At 33.8% G+C, this 16,699-nt stretch overlaps 1 protein-coding gene across 1 annotated transcript; it reads right to left on the bottom strand.

The window, feature by feature from the left end:
- Nucleotides 1–494: 494 nt before the first annotated feature.
- LOC128215246 (adhesion G protein-coupled receptor E2-like) lies at nucleotides 495–15,805 on the bottom strand. Its single transcript, XM_052921954.1, has 13 exons — nucleotides 15,652–15,805; nucleotides 8,795–8,917; nucleotides 8,238–8,519; nucleotides 8,040–8,066; nucleotides 7,597–7,706; nucleotides 6,499–6,563; nucleotides 5,155–5,294; nucleotides 4,939–5,008; nucleotides 2,993–3,006; nucleotides 2,640–2,769; nucleotides 2,235–2,305; nucleotides 1,858–1,928; nucleotides 495–1,481 (listed from the first exon to the last, which is right to left on the bottom strand). Exons 1-13 carry the CDS (start codon nucleotides 15,803–15,805, stop codon nucleotides 1,416–1,418), a joined length of 1,323 nt encoding a protein of 440 aa, XP_052777914.1. The 3' UTR covers nucleotides 495–1,415.
- Between the last annotated feature and the right edge of the window lie 894 nt (nucleotides 15,806–16,699).

Raw genomic sequence — 16,699 nt, 5'->3', positions numbered from 1 at the left:
TGGTAATTTCAGGGTTTGTTTATGTAGATTTTTAATTAGAAAAAAAATCTCTGTTTCTATCAATGTCCTGATTATGACAACTGTTTTCTACATTCCAATACATTCTCTAGAGCAATATAGATAGTGTGCTGCAGTCATTTCAACAAAAACATCTGAAATACTCCTTAATGACATGCAATAATTATTTTCTCAATTATACATAAAACCTAATACAGCATTTAGAGTTAACTGAATATTTCAATATAATTAACATGCATTTGTACCTTTTGTGCTGTTAATTCAATCTCATTGATGGAAACAATAAGAGTTTTGGGAGAACGAATTTCTAGAGCAAAATTTGACTATATAGAATTTTAAAAAATAAAGCAACATATAAGCTATACTAGTGTTACTCTAAAAGTACGTATTGGTTGTAATACACACAAAAACATCTTGTGATCCAAGTATATTCATAATAAGTGCTCTGAGAAAATAAAACGACGAACACTGGTAGATAATTGGAAGTTGTTTAATTAAATAAAATCAATTGGCAATTTTGTTTCAAATAAAGTATCAAACAGACATCGGTACCAACAGTATCAGGTCAAGTGTGAGCCTCAAACGGACGTTTTTCAACATGTGGCTGTGATTATAATTAACAAGAAGACCAGATAAACTGTGAACAGGTAAAAGAAGTGATTAAGTGTGTTGCTGTGATTCTAATTAACAAATGAACCAGATACCATTATAGGTGTAAACAGCTAACGAAGTTGATCAAGTGTGTTGCTTTTGCTCTGATTTCAAGCATACCTGGTGAAATATGAACAGCAAACACGAGTGATTCAGCGATGGCTGTGATTCTGATTAACAAGAGTATCAGATACCATTAAAGATTTAAACAGCTGACGAAGGTGATAAAGTATGTTGCTGTTGCTCTGATTACAAGAATACATGGTGAAATATGAATAGCAAACACAAGTGATACAACGATGGGCTGTGATTCTGATTAACAAGATTACCTGGTGAAGAATGAGAAGACAACGGAAGTGATTGATTCTATGTGGGGTTTCTAAACAAGTGTGTTTAATTTCAAAAGTCCAAGTGATATTCTGAATTAAGTTCTATTTAATCGCTGAAACACATTTCATGTAATTGATCAAATGAAATGATTAATGAAAACGTTGGTAAACAGTCACGTACAAATTATTTCAGTGAACAGCAGGGTGCATTTGAAAAGTCTGAGAGTAACTTTTGGTTCAAAGTAATAAAAATAGACATAACTGTAATATAAAGTCCTTGGAGTATAGCACATGGTGGTATATATGTTGAACATACTATCATTTCATGTATCAAACACTGAAACACGATACCAATAATATTCTGCTTAAAAGGTGATTATTACAAAGTTAACGTTTTAAACGATCATCATTGTGAAGTCACGTAAACATGTCATTTACTGCCAACGCTTGCTTTGGACGTGGTATGTGACGAATCTCTTCGTACTGAAACAAAATTGTAAAGGTTTAAGTATTTTTATGACGCAGCATTTTATAGAAGAAATAAAAATATTGTAAAATAAGGAACGAAAACTATTGTGTGTTTCTTTAATTAAAAAAGCTGGTAATAAAAATCACCTGTTTCGAATAGTGTGTTTTAAATGGTTTTAACTATGCTTATATCTTTAAGTTATATATATGCTGATATCCATATTTTCCTGGACATAATCTTAACCGTTTTTTTAAACCGTTTTCAATACTGAAACACACACTTGCCCTTTTTAAAATGATGCATTTTATGATAAAAAAATATTTTCGCCAGATAATAGTTAAGTGACTATGATAATAAACATACCAAGTAAACAACAAGTCTCAAACTTACCGTGTTCGTAGATGAAAGCATACTTCTCCACGTGAGATAGCGCTCTTCACTCGAGTGACCTGGTGTAGGGGCTAAAACAACACCCATGTATACATATAATTCGAACACAAACAAATACGAAGAGGGGCAGAACTTAAACAACGCCATATAGTTTCGGTTCTATAGTTTCTGCCAGTCTTGCAATTTCATAATTGTCAATAAACTGTTTCAATCACACCGATGCTATTTTTGGGGCTGTATAATATGATTATAGATAATCGCTTTTTCGAAATGTTTCTTATATCATGAAAGAGTTAAATGGTGTCAATGACAGTACTTTAAGAATGACCTGACTTATGTCTGATTTAACTGATTTAGCGTTTTGCAAGCATGCTAACCGTTCACACTATTGCCAGGGTAAATGCTCTTGTTCGTCTTTCCTTCCTTACTCTTAGAAGTTGGTCCGGACCTGAAGCGAAATCAACCTCGTTTCATCGCTATAATAGTTCTACAAAATCAAACAGATTGAATTATCCCTTTCGAGAAAACAACGGCGTAATTATTTATAAAAACCCATTCTAAAAGAAGTCGCTAACATTCGCATTCTATCAAAAGTAAATATTTTGCTATTGTTTTTAATAGATAGAAACAAAGTCAAATGATTATAAATGCACGACCGAATCCAACGACCACGGCAACTACAACGATGCAGAATCTATGAACATGCATAGACATTTTCTTTTTCAAAACAGATGAGTTTACAACTGATGTTTAATCGCTTTCATTATTTAAGATATACTTACCTGGCGCCAAGTCGTTTCTCAATTTGTCCATTTTTCCACCGTCGAAGAAGACAACCAACAACAAGCAACAGTATTATCAGAAGGGCAGCACTTCCAATAGCAGTTCCTACTACTATCTCTAGAGTCCAGTCTAAAGGCAGAATGTATAGTTTCACAGTTATCAAAACAATTTTCTTTTTTTATATTTTAGGGACACAGCTCGGTTAAATATTTTCACTGATTCAGCGCTGTAACATTTCAATAAACCGACACTATGTTTCCATGTATGTAACAGAACACGGATCATGAGTCACATTTTAAAAGAATGATAAGAATGAAAAACATCGAATCGATTGTAAAAGATAAAAACATACTGCTTGGATCCGTTCTGAAAACAGAAAAAAAACACAATATATATTTCTAGACAAAGATTTAAAAGTGAGATACGCAGGTGTTTTCAAAGTTGGTACTTATATTATCATAACTTATCCAACTTCATCTTTTTTCTTTAAATTTCTTTTTGAACCATCTGGCAAGTCTTTAAATTTGCCTGTGTCATAGTTTTAAAAATGATGTGCTGCGGAGAGCCAATAAACCAGTAATGACCGTTAAAGATAATGTGCTGCGGGAAGCCATTATACTAGTATTGACCGTTAAAGATAATGTGCGGCGGGGAGCCAATATACTAGTAATGACCGTTAAAGATAATGTGCTGCGGGGAGCCAATATACTAAAAGTGACCGTTAAAGATAATGTGCTGCGGGGAGCCAATATACTAGTAATGACCGTTAAAGATAATGTGCTGCGGAAGGCCATTATACTAGTATTGACCGTTAAAGATAATGTGCGGCGGGGAGCCATTATACTAGTAATGACCGTTAAAGATAATGTGCGGCGGAGAGCCATTATACTGGTATTGACCGTTAAAGTTAATATGCTGCGGGAAGCCAATATACTGGTAATGTCCGTTAAAGATAATGTGCTGCGGGGAGCCATTATACTAGAAATGACCGTTAAATTTAATGTGCGGCGGGGAGCCAATATACTAGTATTGACCGTTAAAGTTAATGTGCTGCGGAGAGCCAATATACTAGTAATGACCGGTAAAGATAATGTGCTGCGGGGAGCCAATATACTGGTATTGACCATTAAAGTTAAAGTGCTTCGGGAGCCATTATACTGGTAATGACCGTTAAAGATAATGTGCTACGGGGAGCCAATATACTAAAAGTGACCGTTAAAGATAATGTGCTGCGGGGAGCCATTATACTAGTAATGACCGTTAAAGATATTGTGCTGCGGAGAGCCAATATACTAGTAATGACCGATAAAGTTAATGTGCTGCGGGAAGCCATTATACTAGTATTGACCATTAAAGTTAATATGCTGCGGGGAGCCATTATACTAGTAATGACCGTTAAAGTTAATGTGCGGCGGGGAGCCAACGTACTGGTAATGACCGTTAAAGTTAATGTGCTGCGGGGAGCCAATATACTAGTAATGACCGTTAAAGTTAATGTGCGGCGGGGAGCCAATGAACTGGTAATGACCGTTAAAGTTAATGTGCTGCGTGGAGACAATATACTAGTAATGACCGTTAAAGATAATGTGCGGCGGGGACCCATTATACTAGTATTGACCGTTAAAGTTAATATGCTGCGGGGAGCCAATATACTGGTAATGACCGTTAAAGTTAATGTGCTGCGGAGAGCCATTATACTATTAATGACCGTTAAAGATAATGTGCTCCGGGGAGCCATTATACTGGTATTGACCGTTAAAGTTAATATGCTGCGGGGAGCCAATATACTGGTAATGACCGTTAAAGATAATGTGCTGCGCGGAGTCAATATACTGGTAATGACCGTTAAAGTTTATATGCTGCGGGGAGCCAAAATACTGGTAATGACCATTAAAGATAATGTACTGCGGGGAGCCAATATACTAGTAATAACCATTAAAGATAATGTGTCAGTGCCTTAAACATAATGTGTAACTATGACAGTGTTAGACACTGGTAAGAAAATACAGAATTATTTCTCTATACAGGGACACAAAGGGTTTACAAAAAAAAATCGTGAATCTTTTGGCATGCATGATAATAACCATATAACAACTTTTTGTTGTACCCTTAGGTACCGCTGTTGTATAGTAAAATCACCCAAACCTGAGGAAGTAATAAATTTCTTTTCGAATTAAAGTAAGATAGAATGCAATTCTTTTTTATCTGAATCTAATTCGAATTGGGATATATCGCGACGATATCATTGTTACGACATTCAGCACTGCTACAATAAAACGATGCGTACAAATGGGTTACCTGCAAATGGCTATTCCATCTTTCAGCACGCAATGGTTGCAGTTCGCCTCACACAACTCAGGAAGTGATACTGAATAAACAAGCATAAATAAATACAGCTAAAACGAACTACGTTTGAAAATTTGAAACATTCACTTCATATATCACACCAGTCATTCATTTGTATTTCAAATCATCAAGTACATTATATATAATAATTGCAGACAATAAAGCTACCTGTTTTCGGATCAATATTAACCCCACGGAATGTTAATTTAGCTTCATTTAACTCTTTTGTTCGGTCTGACAATGCCTTGGCGATGGCAGGATCTTCCTTCGAATATGTCACCACAAACACGCAGTGAATTGAACCAGACCTGAATGGTGTACAATAATAGACACACGATGTGAGGTTATGTCACCATTTACATGTAGTGTATTGAACCAGACCTGAATTATGTAAAATAATAGATAAATTATGTCAGTTTGTGGCATCATTAACAAGAAGTGCATTGAATAGGACCTAAATGGTGTTTATAATAGAAACATGATATGTGTGTATGTCACAATTAGCAAGTAGTGTATTGAATCAGACCCAAATGGTGTAAAAAAAAATAAAAATTACATGGTGTGTCTGTACGTCATTATTAGCAAGTTTTTTTATTGAACCGGACCTAAGCAGTGTAAAATGGAAGATACATGGTGTATGTGTACGTCACCATTAACAAATTGTGTATTGAACCGGACCTAAGCGTTGTAAAATGAAAGATACATGGTGTGTCTTTACGTCACCATTAACAAGTAGTGTATTGAACCGGACCTAAGCATTATAAAATGAAAGATACATGGTGTGTCTGTACGTCACCATTAACAACTAGTGTATTGAACCGGACCTAAGCATTGTATAATGGAAGATACATGGTGTGTCTGTACGTCACTATTAACAACTAGTGGTTTGAACCGGACCTAAGCAGTGTGAAATGGAAGATACATGATGTGTCTGTACGTCACTATTAACAAGTAGTTAATTGAACCGGACCTAAGCAGTGTAAAATGAAAGATACATGGTGTGTGTGTGTCACTATTAACAAGTTGTGTATTGAACCGGACCTAAGCAGTGTAAAATGAAAGATACATGGTGTGTCTGTACGTCACTATTAACATATAGAGTAATGAATTAGATCTACATAATGTAAAAAAATAATGATGTGTTTACTATAACACGCGGTAATCCGTTGGTTAAACCAGTACTTATTTTGAATATATAATTTCTTCAAAACACATATAATAGCAATAAGATAGATTACCATAAAGTAATCATGATATTCAGAATACAAGTACGAGAGTTAAAAGGACTTGTCATACTAGCAATTACACATTTACAGAATTGAGAATTGAGTAAGCATAAGTCTTTTTGTGTATACGATTATAAGAATTAACATGTGCCATGAAATACCAGAATAGAAATGCTGACATACTTGATTCATAATTCACAATAGAACAGTAAAAATTAATGAACATATATTGATGAGTTATACAGATGGCGAAAATCCTTTAAGTCTTCAAGTAAAACAGATTTACCACCATATGTTCTTGATAAAGATGTCAATATCTGCATTCAACCGTTCTTTATAATAGTCTTCTAGCTATAAAAAAAGAAAATAAGATGGACATGAAATGCTTAAAGTTATTTAAATGAAGTTCAAACATATCACTGGTCTGTTTATAACATATTATATATCATATAATTATATTATACATTCTAACTTAACATAACACAACACAATTAGAAACACATCAGTCCGTTTCTTATTTGTGCATTCAGGCATATTTAATTTTGAATATGAAAATACAACCAGAGTTCATCTCATTGTTCCAACCAAAGTCAAACAGTATATAAAACCTGCCTTATTCAATTCAAGTTCAATCAATGCACATTTATTATCATAACTAAAATTATTAATGATAAACTACCTTGATATCAACCCCAAATGCAATCCCAAAGTACAACTTATTATGAATTTGCTATTATACAAGTTTCATTGCTATGAATAATTGTTATGTGTTTACATTTCTGCTTTCGCTACAGCTACCTGTACCTTGTTCTATATTATTGTTCACATCTCATTATAGCGATATGAGTGTAGGTGTTCAACAACAAGAATAGTTGTATAACTTTACACAAATCCCATATATTGGCAATATCGAGCTTGACATCAGCTCACATTTACACCAAGTGTTGTAAACGCTTTATTTTTTTGAGCAGTAACAATTTTTCGGTTTTGAGCAGTGACATTGACCCCACTGACCCTTATCATAATTCAATGTTAAATATCTTTATAAGCAAACCACACAACAATTAACATCACTACCCGTCAATTTTTAATAAAGTTATTTGGCGTGAACCATTGCTTAGTTTAAGTAACAGCGTCCTTGACCGTCACCAAAGTAACCCATTTATCAATCATAAGTTACGTTTTTACACAGCCTGAAACCAACGAAGTCCCCCCACCTAATGACTTTGATATTTCTTTAAAATCATAGTCAATTAAAATTGGAAGTGCATCATAAAATGTTAATGTAACTCAAGAGGTGAAAACCAGATCCTTTTACTATTAAAGAACGAACTGCATGAACATATTTTATCAACTATTAAATGCCATATACGTGTATACATACCATTCGTTCTGCTTCCGTTCTATATTCTTTGTAAGTGCTGCTCACGTTGAAATTTAACCCAGACGTTGGCCAGTTAAAACTTATTTCAACCTCAATTTGTATGGCACTGTCTATTAGATAAAATTTAATCATATTAAATTAAAATACAAATTTTACATTGTGCATTTGGACTCATTTAGCCCATATTGTTAAATATTCTTAACACGCTTTAGTGTTCCGTTGCATGAAAAATTACACTAACGTCCTTTTTTTACAGATTCAAAATAGTTTTACTAGAACCATGACTCGCTACACACAATACGCATTGTCCTTGATACCATGTTCATAAAGTTAAATGCGAATTTCTCAAACGGTCTGAAAGTTATGTGGTCGGGGATATGACTACACCTGGAATATTTTATTAGATATTACATCAGTTAGAACGTGAACATACTAAGGCATACCTGGTTGAACTTCTGCTGTTTTGTTATCTGAAAGAACAACAAACCTAAATGAAATATACGTTTACTATTTTTTTAACATAGTGCGTTCGGTGAAAACACAAATATTCAAACAAGCAAGTTCTTACGGAGAAGAACGTTTATCAAAAACAAATATTGCATAACAAACAATGTAAACTACATGTTTCGTGAGACACTTACGCCTAATACAGGTTCCGTTAACATGTTCATAATCTCTCAAACAGTCACATGAGTAGTTCCCATGCAAGTTATGGCAACCAGCGTTTTCAACCCCGGAACAAATTGTGTCGTTCAGACATTCATTTTTATCCCTATCACAACCTGTGCCTTCCCATTCTTGTTTACATGTGCACTGTCCGTTTTCAGTTTGGCAACTTTGAAAGTCCGAAACAACCTCCGTGTTAGTTACGTTGCATGTACAATGCGAGGAGCAATTTTCCCCATAGGTGCTGTTGCTGCACACTTGAAAAAGAAAACATGTACACATTTCCTAAGAAACGCTTAGCGGAAATTCTTATGCAAAATTGCTTACAACATTAACCAATTCAGAACTTGTAGAACTTCAGAATTATGTGTATTCAATGTTTTGAGTAAACTAAAATAAATCATCGGTTTTTAGCAGTTGTTACGGTTTCTCAATTCAATTAGTTATTCTAAAACACATACATATAAAATAAAAATGATGACAATAGAAGTTATGTTGAGCAAACGGAACACTATGCAAATGTTTTACTTACTTGTGCATGACAGACCGTCACCATTGTAACCCTTCTTACACTCACAGGAGTAGTTTCCTTGTGTGTTGACACATTCTTGCCCAGATAGAGTACAGTTATGGTCCCGTTGGCATTCATCGATATCTAAAAGCATTGACTTGAACTTAGTAAATTAATATTTTTATTAAGTTGATTCATTAAAATTTTCCTTTCGCTGTCATTCACGTAATTGTATATAATCAAAACTATTAAAATGTTATATTTTCTACAATATAATTTTGAAGGTATGCATTTATTTATCAAACGTCAACACGTCTTTATGTATGTATCAAATGTCCATATGAGTATCATATTGACTTATTGTATTAAAAATCTATACTTGTTTCCTAATGTACCAACATTAAATGTTTTACGTGAATATGTTTGAGTCAAATGTCAAAAACGTTAGCTGTATGTATCAAACGTCAATACACGTATCTGTATATGTCAAACGCCAATACGTGTATCTGTATGTATCAAACGCTTATACGTGTATCTGTATATGTCAAACGCCCATACGTGTATCTTTATGTATAAAGCGCCCATACGTGTATCTGTATATGTCAAACGCCAATACTTGTATCTTTATTTATCAAACGCCCATACGTGTATCTGTATGTATCAAACGCTTATACGTGTATCTGTATATGTCAAACGCCCATACGTGTATCTTTATTTATCAAACGCCCATACGTGTATCTGTATATGTCAAACGCCCATACGTGTATCTGTATGTATCAAACGCCCATACATGTATCTGTATGTATCAAATGCCAATACGTGTATCTTCATGTATCAAACGCCCATACGTGTATCTTTATTTATCAAACGCCCATACATGTATCTGTATGTGTCAAACGCAAATACTTGTATCTTTATTTATCAAACGCCCATACGTGCATCTTTATGTATATAACGCCAATACGTGTATCTTTATTTATCAAACGCCAATACGTGTATCTGTATAAACGCCAATACGTGTATCTTTATTTATCAAACGCCCATACGTGTATTTTTATGTATCAAACTTCTATACGTGTATCTTTATGCATTAAACGTCAATACGTGTATCTTTTGTGTCAAACTTCAATACGTGTATCTTTATGTATCAAACGCCAATACGTGTATCTTTATGTGTCAAATGTCAATACGTGTATCTTTATGTGTCAAACTTCAATACGTGTATCTGTATGTGTCAAACGCCAATACGTGAATATGTTTATGTCAAACGCCAAAACGTGTATCTTTATGTGTCAAACTTCAATATGTGTATCTGTATATGTCCAACTTCAATACGTGTCTGCATGTATCAAACGCAAATACGTGTATCTGTATGTGTCAAACTTCAGTACGTGTCTGTATGTGTCAAACTTCAATACGTGTCTGTATGTGTCAAACATCAATACGTGTATCTGCATGCATCAAATGTCAATACGTGTACCTGCATGTATCAAATGTTAATACGTGTATCGTTATGTGTCAAACTTCAATACGTGTACCTGCATGTATCAAATGTTAATACGTGTATCGTTATGTGTCATACTTCAATACGTGTATCTGTCAAACGCCAATACGTGTATCTTTATGTGTCAAACTTCAATACGTGTATCTGTATGTGTCAAACTGCAATATGTGTATCTGTAAATGTCAAACGCCAATACGCTTATCTGTATGTATCAAGCGTCAATAAGTGTATCTGTATGTGTCAAATGCCAATACGAGTATCTGTATGTGTCAAACGCCAATACGAGTAACTTTATGTGTCAAACGCCAATACGTGTCTCTGTATGTGACAAACTTCAATACGTATATCTGTATGTGTCAAACTTCAATACGTGTATCTGTATGTGTCGAACTTCAATACGTGTATCTGTATGTGTCAAACTTAAATACGTGTATCTGTATGTATCAAACGTCAATACGTGTATCTGCATGTATCAAATATCAATATGGGTATCTTTGTGCATCAAATGACAATACGGGTATCTTTATGTGTCAAATGTCAATACATGCATCTGTATGTGTCAAATGTCAATACGGATATCTTTATGTGTCAAACGTCAATACAGGTATCTTTATGTGTCAAATGTCAAAACATGCATCTGTATGTGTCAAATGTCAATACGTGTATCTGTATGTGTCAAATATTAATACGTGTATATATATGTGTCAAATGTCAATACGTGTATCTGTATGTGTTAAATATTAATACGTGTATATATATATGTGTCAAATGTCAATACGTGTATCTGTATGTGTCAAATATAAATCCGGATATCTTTATGTGTCAAACGTCAATACAGGTATCTTTATGTGTCAAATGTCAATACGTGCATCTGTATGTGGCAAATGTCAATACGTGTATCTGTATGTGTTAAATGTTAATACGTGTATGTATATGTGTCAAATGTCAATACGTGTATCTGCATATGTCAAATGTAAATACGGGTATTTTTATGTGTCAAATGTAAATACGGGGATCTATATGTGTCAAATGTCAAAACGTGTACCTGAATGTGTCAAATGTCAATACGGGTATCTTTATTTGTCAAATGTCTCTACGTGTATCTTTATGTGACAAATGTCAATACGTGTATATGAAGGTGTCAAATGACAATACGTGTATCTGTTTTTGTCAAATGTTAAAACGTGTACCTGTATGTGTCAAATGTCAATACGTGTATCTTGATTTGTCAAATGTCAATACGTGTATATGTATTAGTCGCATGTCAATATGTGTATCTATATGTGTCAGATGTCAATACGGGTATCTTTATGTGTCAAATGTTAATACGTGTGTCTGTATATGTCAAATGGCAATACGCGTATCTGTATGTGTCAAATGACAATACGTGTATCTGTATCTGTCAAATGTTAATACGTGTATCTTTATTTATCAAATGTCAATACATTTATATTTATGTGTCAAATATCAATACGTTATTGTTTATGTGTCAAACGTCAATACGGGTATTTTTATTTGTCAAATGTCAATACGTGTATCTTTATGTGTCAGTTGTCAATACGGATATCTGTATGTTTCAAATGTCAATACGTGTATCTTTATATAGCACATGTCAATACTGGTATATTTATTTGTCAAATGTCAATACGTGAATCTGTATGTGTCAATACGGATATTTTTATGTATCACACGTCAATACGTGTATCTTTATGTTTCAAATGTCAATACGTGTATCTTTATGTATCACATGTCAATAAGTGTATCTTTATGTTTCAAATGTCAATACGTGTATCTTTATGTGTCAAATGTCAATAAGGGTATCGTATTTATCAATATGACAATACATGCGCATTGACCACAATAATTATTAAGGATTAATTACAGTATCTTTTGATCCGTTTATATATTAGGTTTTGTCAAAAAATGTCATAAATTAATTAGAAACAACTAAGAAACCGTCGTTTGTTACCATCGCAATGTGGACCGTTTTCGAAGAATCCCTGGTCACATTCACATTTGTAGCTACCAATTGAGTTAATGCAATTAGAATTAGGTGTTGTGCTGCAAATATCAGTTTCCCCTTTACATTCATCAAAGTCATCATTGCAGGTACCTCCAGACCAACCCTGCAAAATAAGTGTAGACTGCTGATTATTTACTTCCTTTCAAACAATCTTACTTCCATAAACAAGTATACTTCGATAAAACTAGTAGAAGAACCATAGTAGTTTCTATTTATTATTATCATAACCCCATTTATTTTCTGATCTTCATCACTTTTTATCAGTCAAAAAATCAATCAGTTTTAATTCTGACTAAAAGCTACTAGTTATTATAAAATAAAATGCATTATATAAGGCATGTTTTTTAAAGTCCATATACATTTTAAAGCCATTTTAGTACATATTTAAATAGCTAATTAATGGTTTCCTAACCTGTTTACATGTACATTCGCCCGTCACGTGATTACACAGGTCCGTGTTATCAGTATTACAGTCGCATGTGTTTTCACATTTTTTTCCGAACATACCTGATCTGCAATCTACAAGAAAAAGGCAGTAAGGCACATATAACATGTAACTTCTGTTCTGTTCTGTATAATTTATCATATATATTCATGGGGATAGTTTTTCTACATTTAATCCGAAACATACGATTTTTATAGACTCAAATGACGACAACATATTAGCCTGTCATCATATATAGTACACCATTTACCAAGGAACAGTAATGCAATGAAACCTACCTTTACAAGCTCAGTATTCAAAAGACACAAGGCAATGGCTAATAAATGACTGAACGAGAGGCACAACCATAGAAACACCACAATATTACTATAAAAATATATGATGGAAATACCACATTGGAACGGTCAGTGAACCAGTTAGATGAAAAAACTTGTGGTTCGAAATAATGTAATTTAGAGCTAGATAATAATATAGATAAAGTGTGAAATACGTTACCTGTACACATTCCGGCACTGTTCTTAATATATCCAGTGTCACAAATACATCTATAGCTGCCGTTTGTGTTTGAACAATATGAGTTGTCTTGACAAATTGTGTTGTTTTTACATTCATCAATGTCGTCACTGCAATTGTTTCCTGACCAGCCGTTCTTGCAGATGCAAGTTCCTGATTTCGGATCACAGCGTTCGGTCGATTGTTTCGAACAAGTGCATTCTAACGTACAATTTTCGCCGTGGAATCCGTCTTCACATTCTGGTTGATAAAATCAGAACTGTTATTCCTCGTACTAATGATTGTTCGAGCGGCAATATTGTCCGGTGAGTGATCAGTTTTTAAAATACCTCCGTGTGAATATGAAACATTACTATTCATGTGACTCGTAACATGACAATACTTATGTATTTAGCTCGATCAAAAAGTTGTCGTATCGGTGTCAGATTCAGACAAAATAAAACTATAACTGACAAATGATTCTGCAAATGTTTGATTGATGCATATCAAAAGTTTACTTGCTCAGTTTAAAATAGTTGAGCAAGATATCTGCATATACTAACCCATGCAAGAAAATTTGTCGCTGGACAGAATGAAACCTGTAGTACAGCCACAAACAAAACTGCTATTAGTGTTTGTGCAATTCTGTTCACAAGGACTGGCCTCGCCTGCACATTCATCTTTGTCTATGTAGAAAAAGAATGATTACGTATGAATATTTTCGTTAGGGTTGCGGTTTTAATAAAAGTATATGAAGTTTTAATCTTACATTGTTGCGGTTTTTAATTGATGTCAAGGAGGAGTCTGAATTAAAGCAAAACGTTCTTTTACAAGTTTGTGGGCAGTTTGTATGTCCGAAGAATTTCAGTTTTAGAAGGTATTAACATTTTTTTTCTACAGCTGGCGTGCCAGCGCCCCGTCGTTGATCCATAGAGTAGTTATTCATTGTCTTGTCTCGTTGATATATATGTATATATTTTATTTATGCAAAAGGTGCTCAAACGTCTTACATCTTAATAGTTATTTTTATATTACCTTTGCAGGAAGAAGAATTGGCCGAAGTTTCAAATCCAGGGAGACATTCACATGTTTGATTTCCTTCTAGCATCAAACATTGCTGGTTTTCTTCACATTGTTTGTCTCCTTCTGTTTGAGTGCATTTTTCATCAGCTTTGAAAAAATAGAATTAAACTAATGCAATTGTATAACAATATATAACAATTTAGGGTTTCATTATAAGGTATTTTAAAATGTTTTAGTGTTTGACCAGGTAATACGGATACCCTCTAAAGGAGAGACCATTACATTTCTAAATATATGGGTATGTGTAGGCGAGTCGATTGGGATGGTTCAAAGTACATATTTCAAAACAGTACAATGGCATAGTGGCATACGTATGCAGGACCTCCTGTCTGATAGTTCGAGCTTGTATCCCCCTCTACACGAGCACCGATAACTTCCTGCTGTGTTTTCGCACGAGTGATCGCATTCGTTTTGCTTTTCACATTCATTTATATCTGCAATTATAGTTCAACACCCAAATGGAACAGCCAGAGGTTCATTGTAGAGTAAACAAAAAACGACATACGAATTGCCTATTACTTTGATATTACTTCGGATCTGCGTGTGTATCAATGTACACTTATATGAAAGAATATAAATTGTTAAACAGCTATTGTAAGTTAACAGCAGACACCATTACGAAACGTATATACCTTCACATGTTCCATTTCTCAAGATGAACCCGTTGTGACATTCACACTTATATGACCCAATTTCGTTCACGCACCCTTGCACACAGGTATTCATTTTACTATCACTGCATTCATTGACATCTGAAAATAATTCACTTTAATATTTTTTAGATAATGTTTTAATTATTATTATAAAGGCACAATCAATAATATTTTCAGATTATGACAATCATAATGCATTCCCTAAAGCAATTAAAGTAAATAATTTAAAATACAGCTCTTAAAGATGCACTATTACTCCCAAATAAGATTTAACACATTTAATAAAATTGTCTGATAATACAAAACAGGATGAACAAATGTCGAAAACAATTATGCTTATGGAGTATACCGGGTTTTTTTTAAGAGAAATTTGCAAAAAACACGTTATTGCTACCTTTATAACACGATAGTAGATCGCAGTTAATCTTTTAGTATTTACCAATCATTTAATATTTTATAGTTGTTGACGGTTTATCACTCATAACCTGGTTTACATCTGTATGTTTTGATTTTGAATTAGAGTGTTACTTTAAAAAAGATATAACATTACAATAAGTATGCTTTCAGTATCTTTCTGTTATTGTATTAATACGCAACATTGCCGAAATGCACAAGTCTGATTTCCAAAACAACTACTATATGCGCTGTTGAGTAGTCTGGTTATATCACGATTCTCACCTTCACATTCTAATGTTGTCTCGTTCAACACAAACCCTCCTTCACATACACAAACGGCGTCCCCAGGGGTGTTAATACAAACAGTGTTTTCTTTTTCACATTCCTTTACTTCAGCGGCACATTCATCTATGTCTACGTCACAGCTTTCTCCCATCCATCCGGTAGTGCAAATACATCCTTGAGCATGCACATACAAATACGTTTTTGCAACAACATATATCAAATACAGGTTTAAATGCAACCAATTCAATCAAACCTATCTTTTAGGTTATACATATGTTAAATGACGGAAACAAACGTCATTTTCAAATTATTTGCGCTAAATTTGATTTATCAATAAAGCTTGACAATGTAATACCAAAAATATACAAAATTGAAATAACCTTTCTTCCTGTCACATGACCCGTGAATGCAACTGCATTCTTGTGAGCAATTGATACCATAATGGAACTCATCACATTCTGAAAACAATGCAAACGGAACAGCATAAACAATTCTTAGTGTTAGTATACACGGTACATCTAAAACAATACTTAGTATCAATATACACGATACATCAAAAACAATACTTAAAGTCAATATACACGGTACATCAGGACTTATACTTAGTGTCAATATACACGGTTAATCAGGATTAATTCTTAGTGTCAATATAATCGGTATCTCAGGACTAATTCTTATTGTCAATATACACGATACACCAGGACTAATTCTAATTGTCAATATATACGGTGCATCAGGTCTAATACTTAGTGTCAATATACACGGTAAAACAGGATTAATTCTAATTGTCAATATATACGATACATCAGGACTAATTCTAATTGTCAATATATACGGTGCATCAGGTCTAATACTTAGTGTCAATATACACGGTAAATCAGCATTAATTCTAATTGTCAATATATACGGTGCATCAGGTCTAATACTTAGTGTTAATATACACGGTAAAACAGGATTAATTCTAATTGTCAATATATACGATACATCAGGACTAATTCTAATTGTCAATATATACGGTGCATCAGGTCTAATACTTAGTGTCAAT

Source organism: Mya arenaria, chromosome 13, assembly GCF_026914265.1.
Source record: "Mya arenaria isolate MELC-2E11 chromosome 13, ASM2691426v1".
NCBI lineage: Eukaryota > Metazoa > Mollusca > Bivalvia > Myida > Myidae > Mya > Mya arenaria.
The sequence above is the reverse complement of the archived record's forward strand: the minus strand, read 5'-3'. Positions and strand labels throughout refer to the sequence as shown.

What these genes read in the sequence shown, in the direction of transcription:
- LOC128215246 (XM_052921954.1), bottom strand. Translation starts at nt 15,805, where the DNA reads ATGGGAGAAAGCTGTGACGTAGACATAGATGAATGTGCCGCTGAAGTA. An exon ending in TAACGGAACCTGTATTAGGC is followed by an intron (nt 8,067 to 8,237) that starts GTAAGTGTCTCA and finishes TTGTTCTTTCAG; the next exon opens with ATAACAAAACAGCAGAAGTT. An exon ending in CCCTGGCAATAGTGTGAACG is followed by an intron (nt 1,929 to 2,234) that starts GTTAGCATGCTT and finishes GTGTTGTTTTAG; the next exon opens with CCCCTACACCAGGTCACTCG.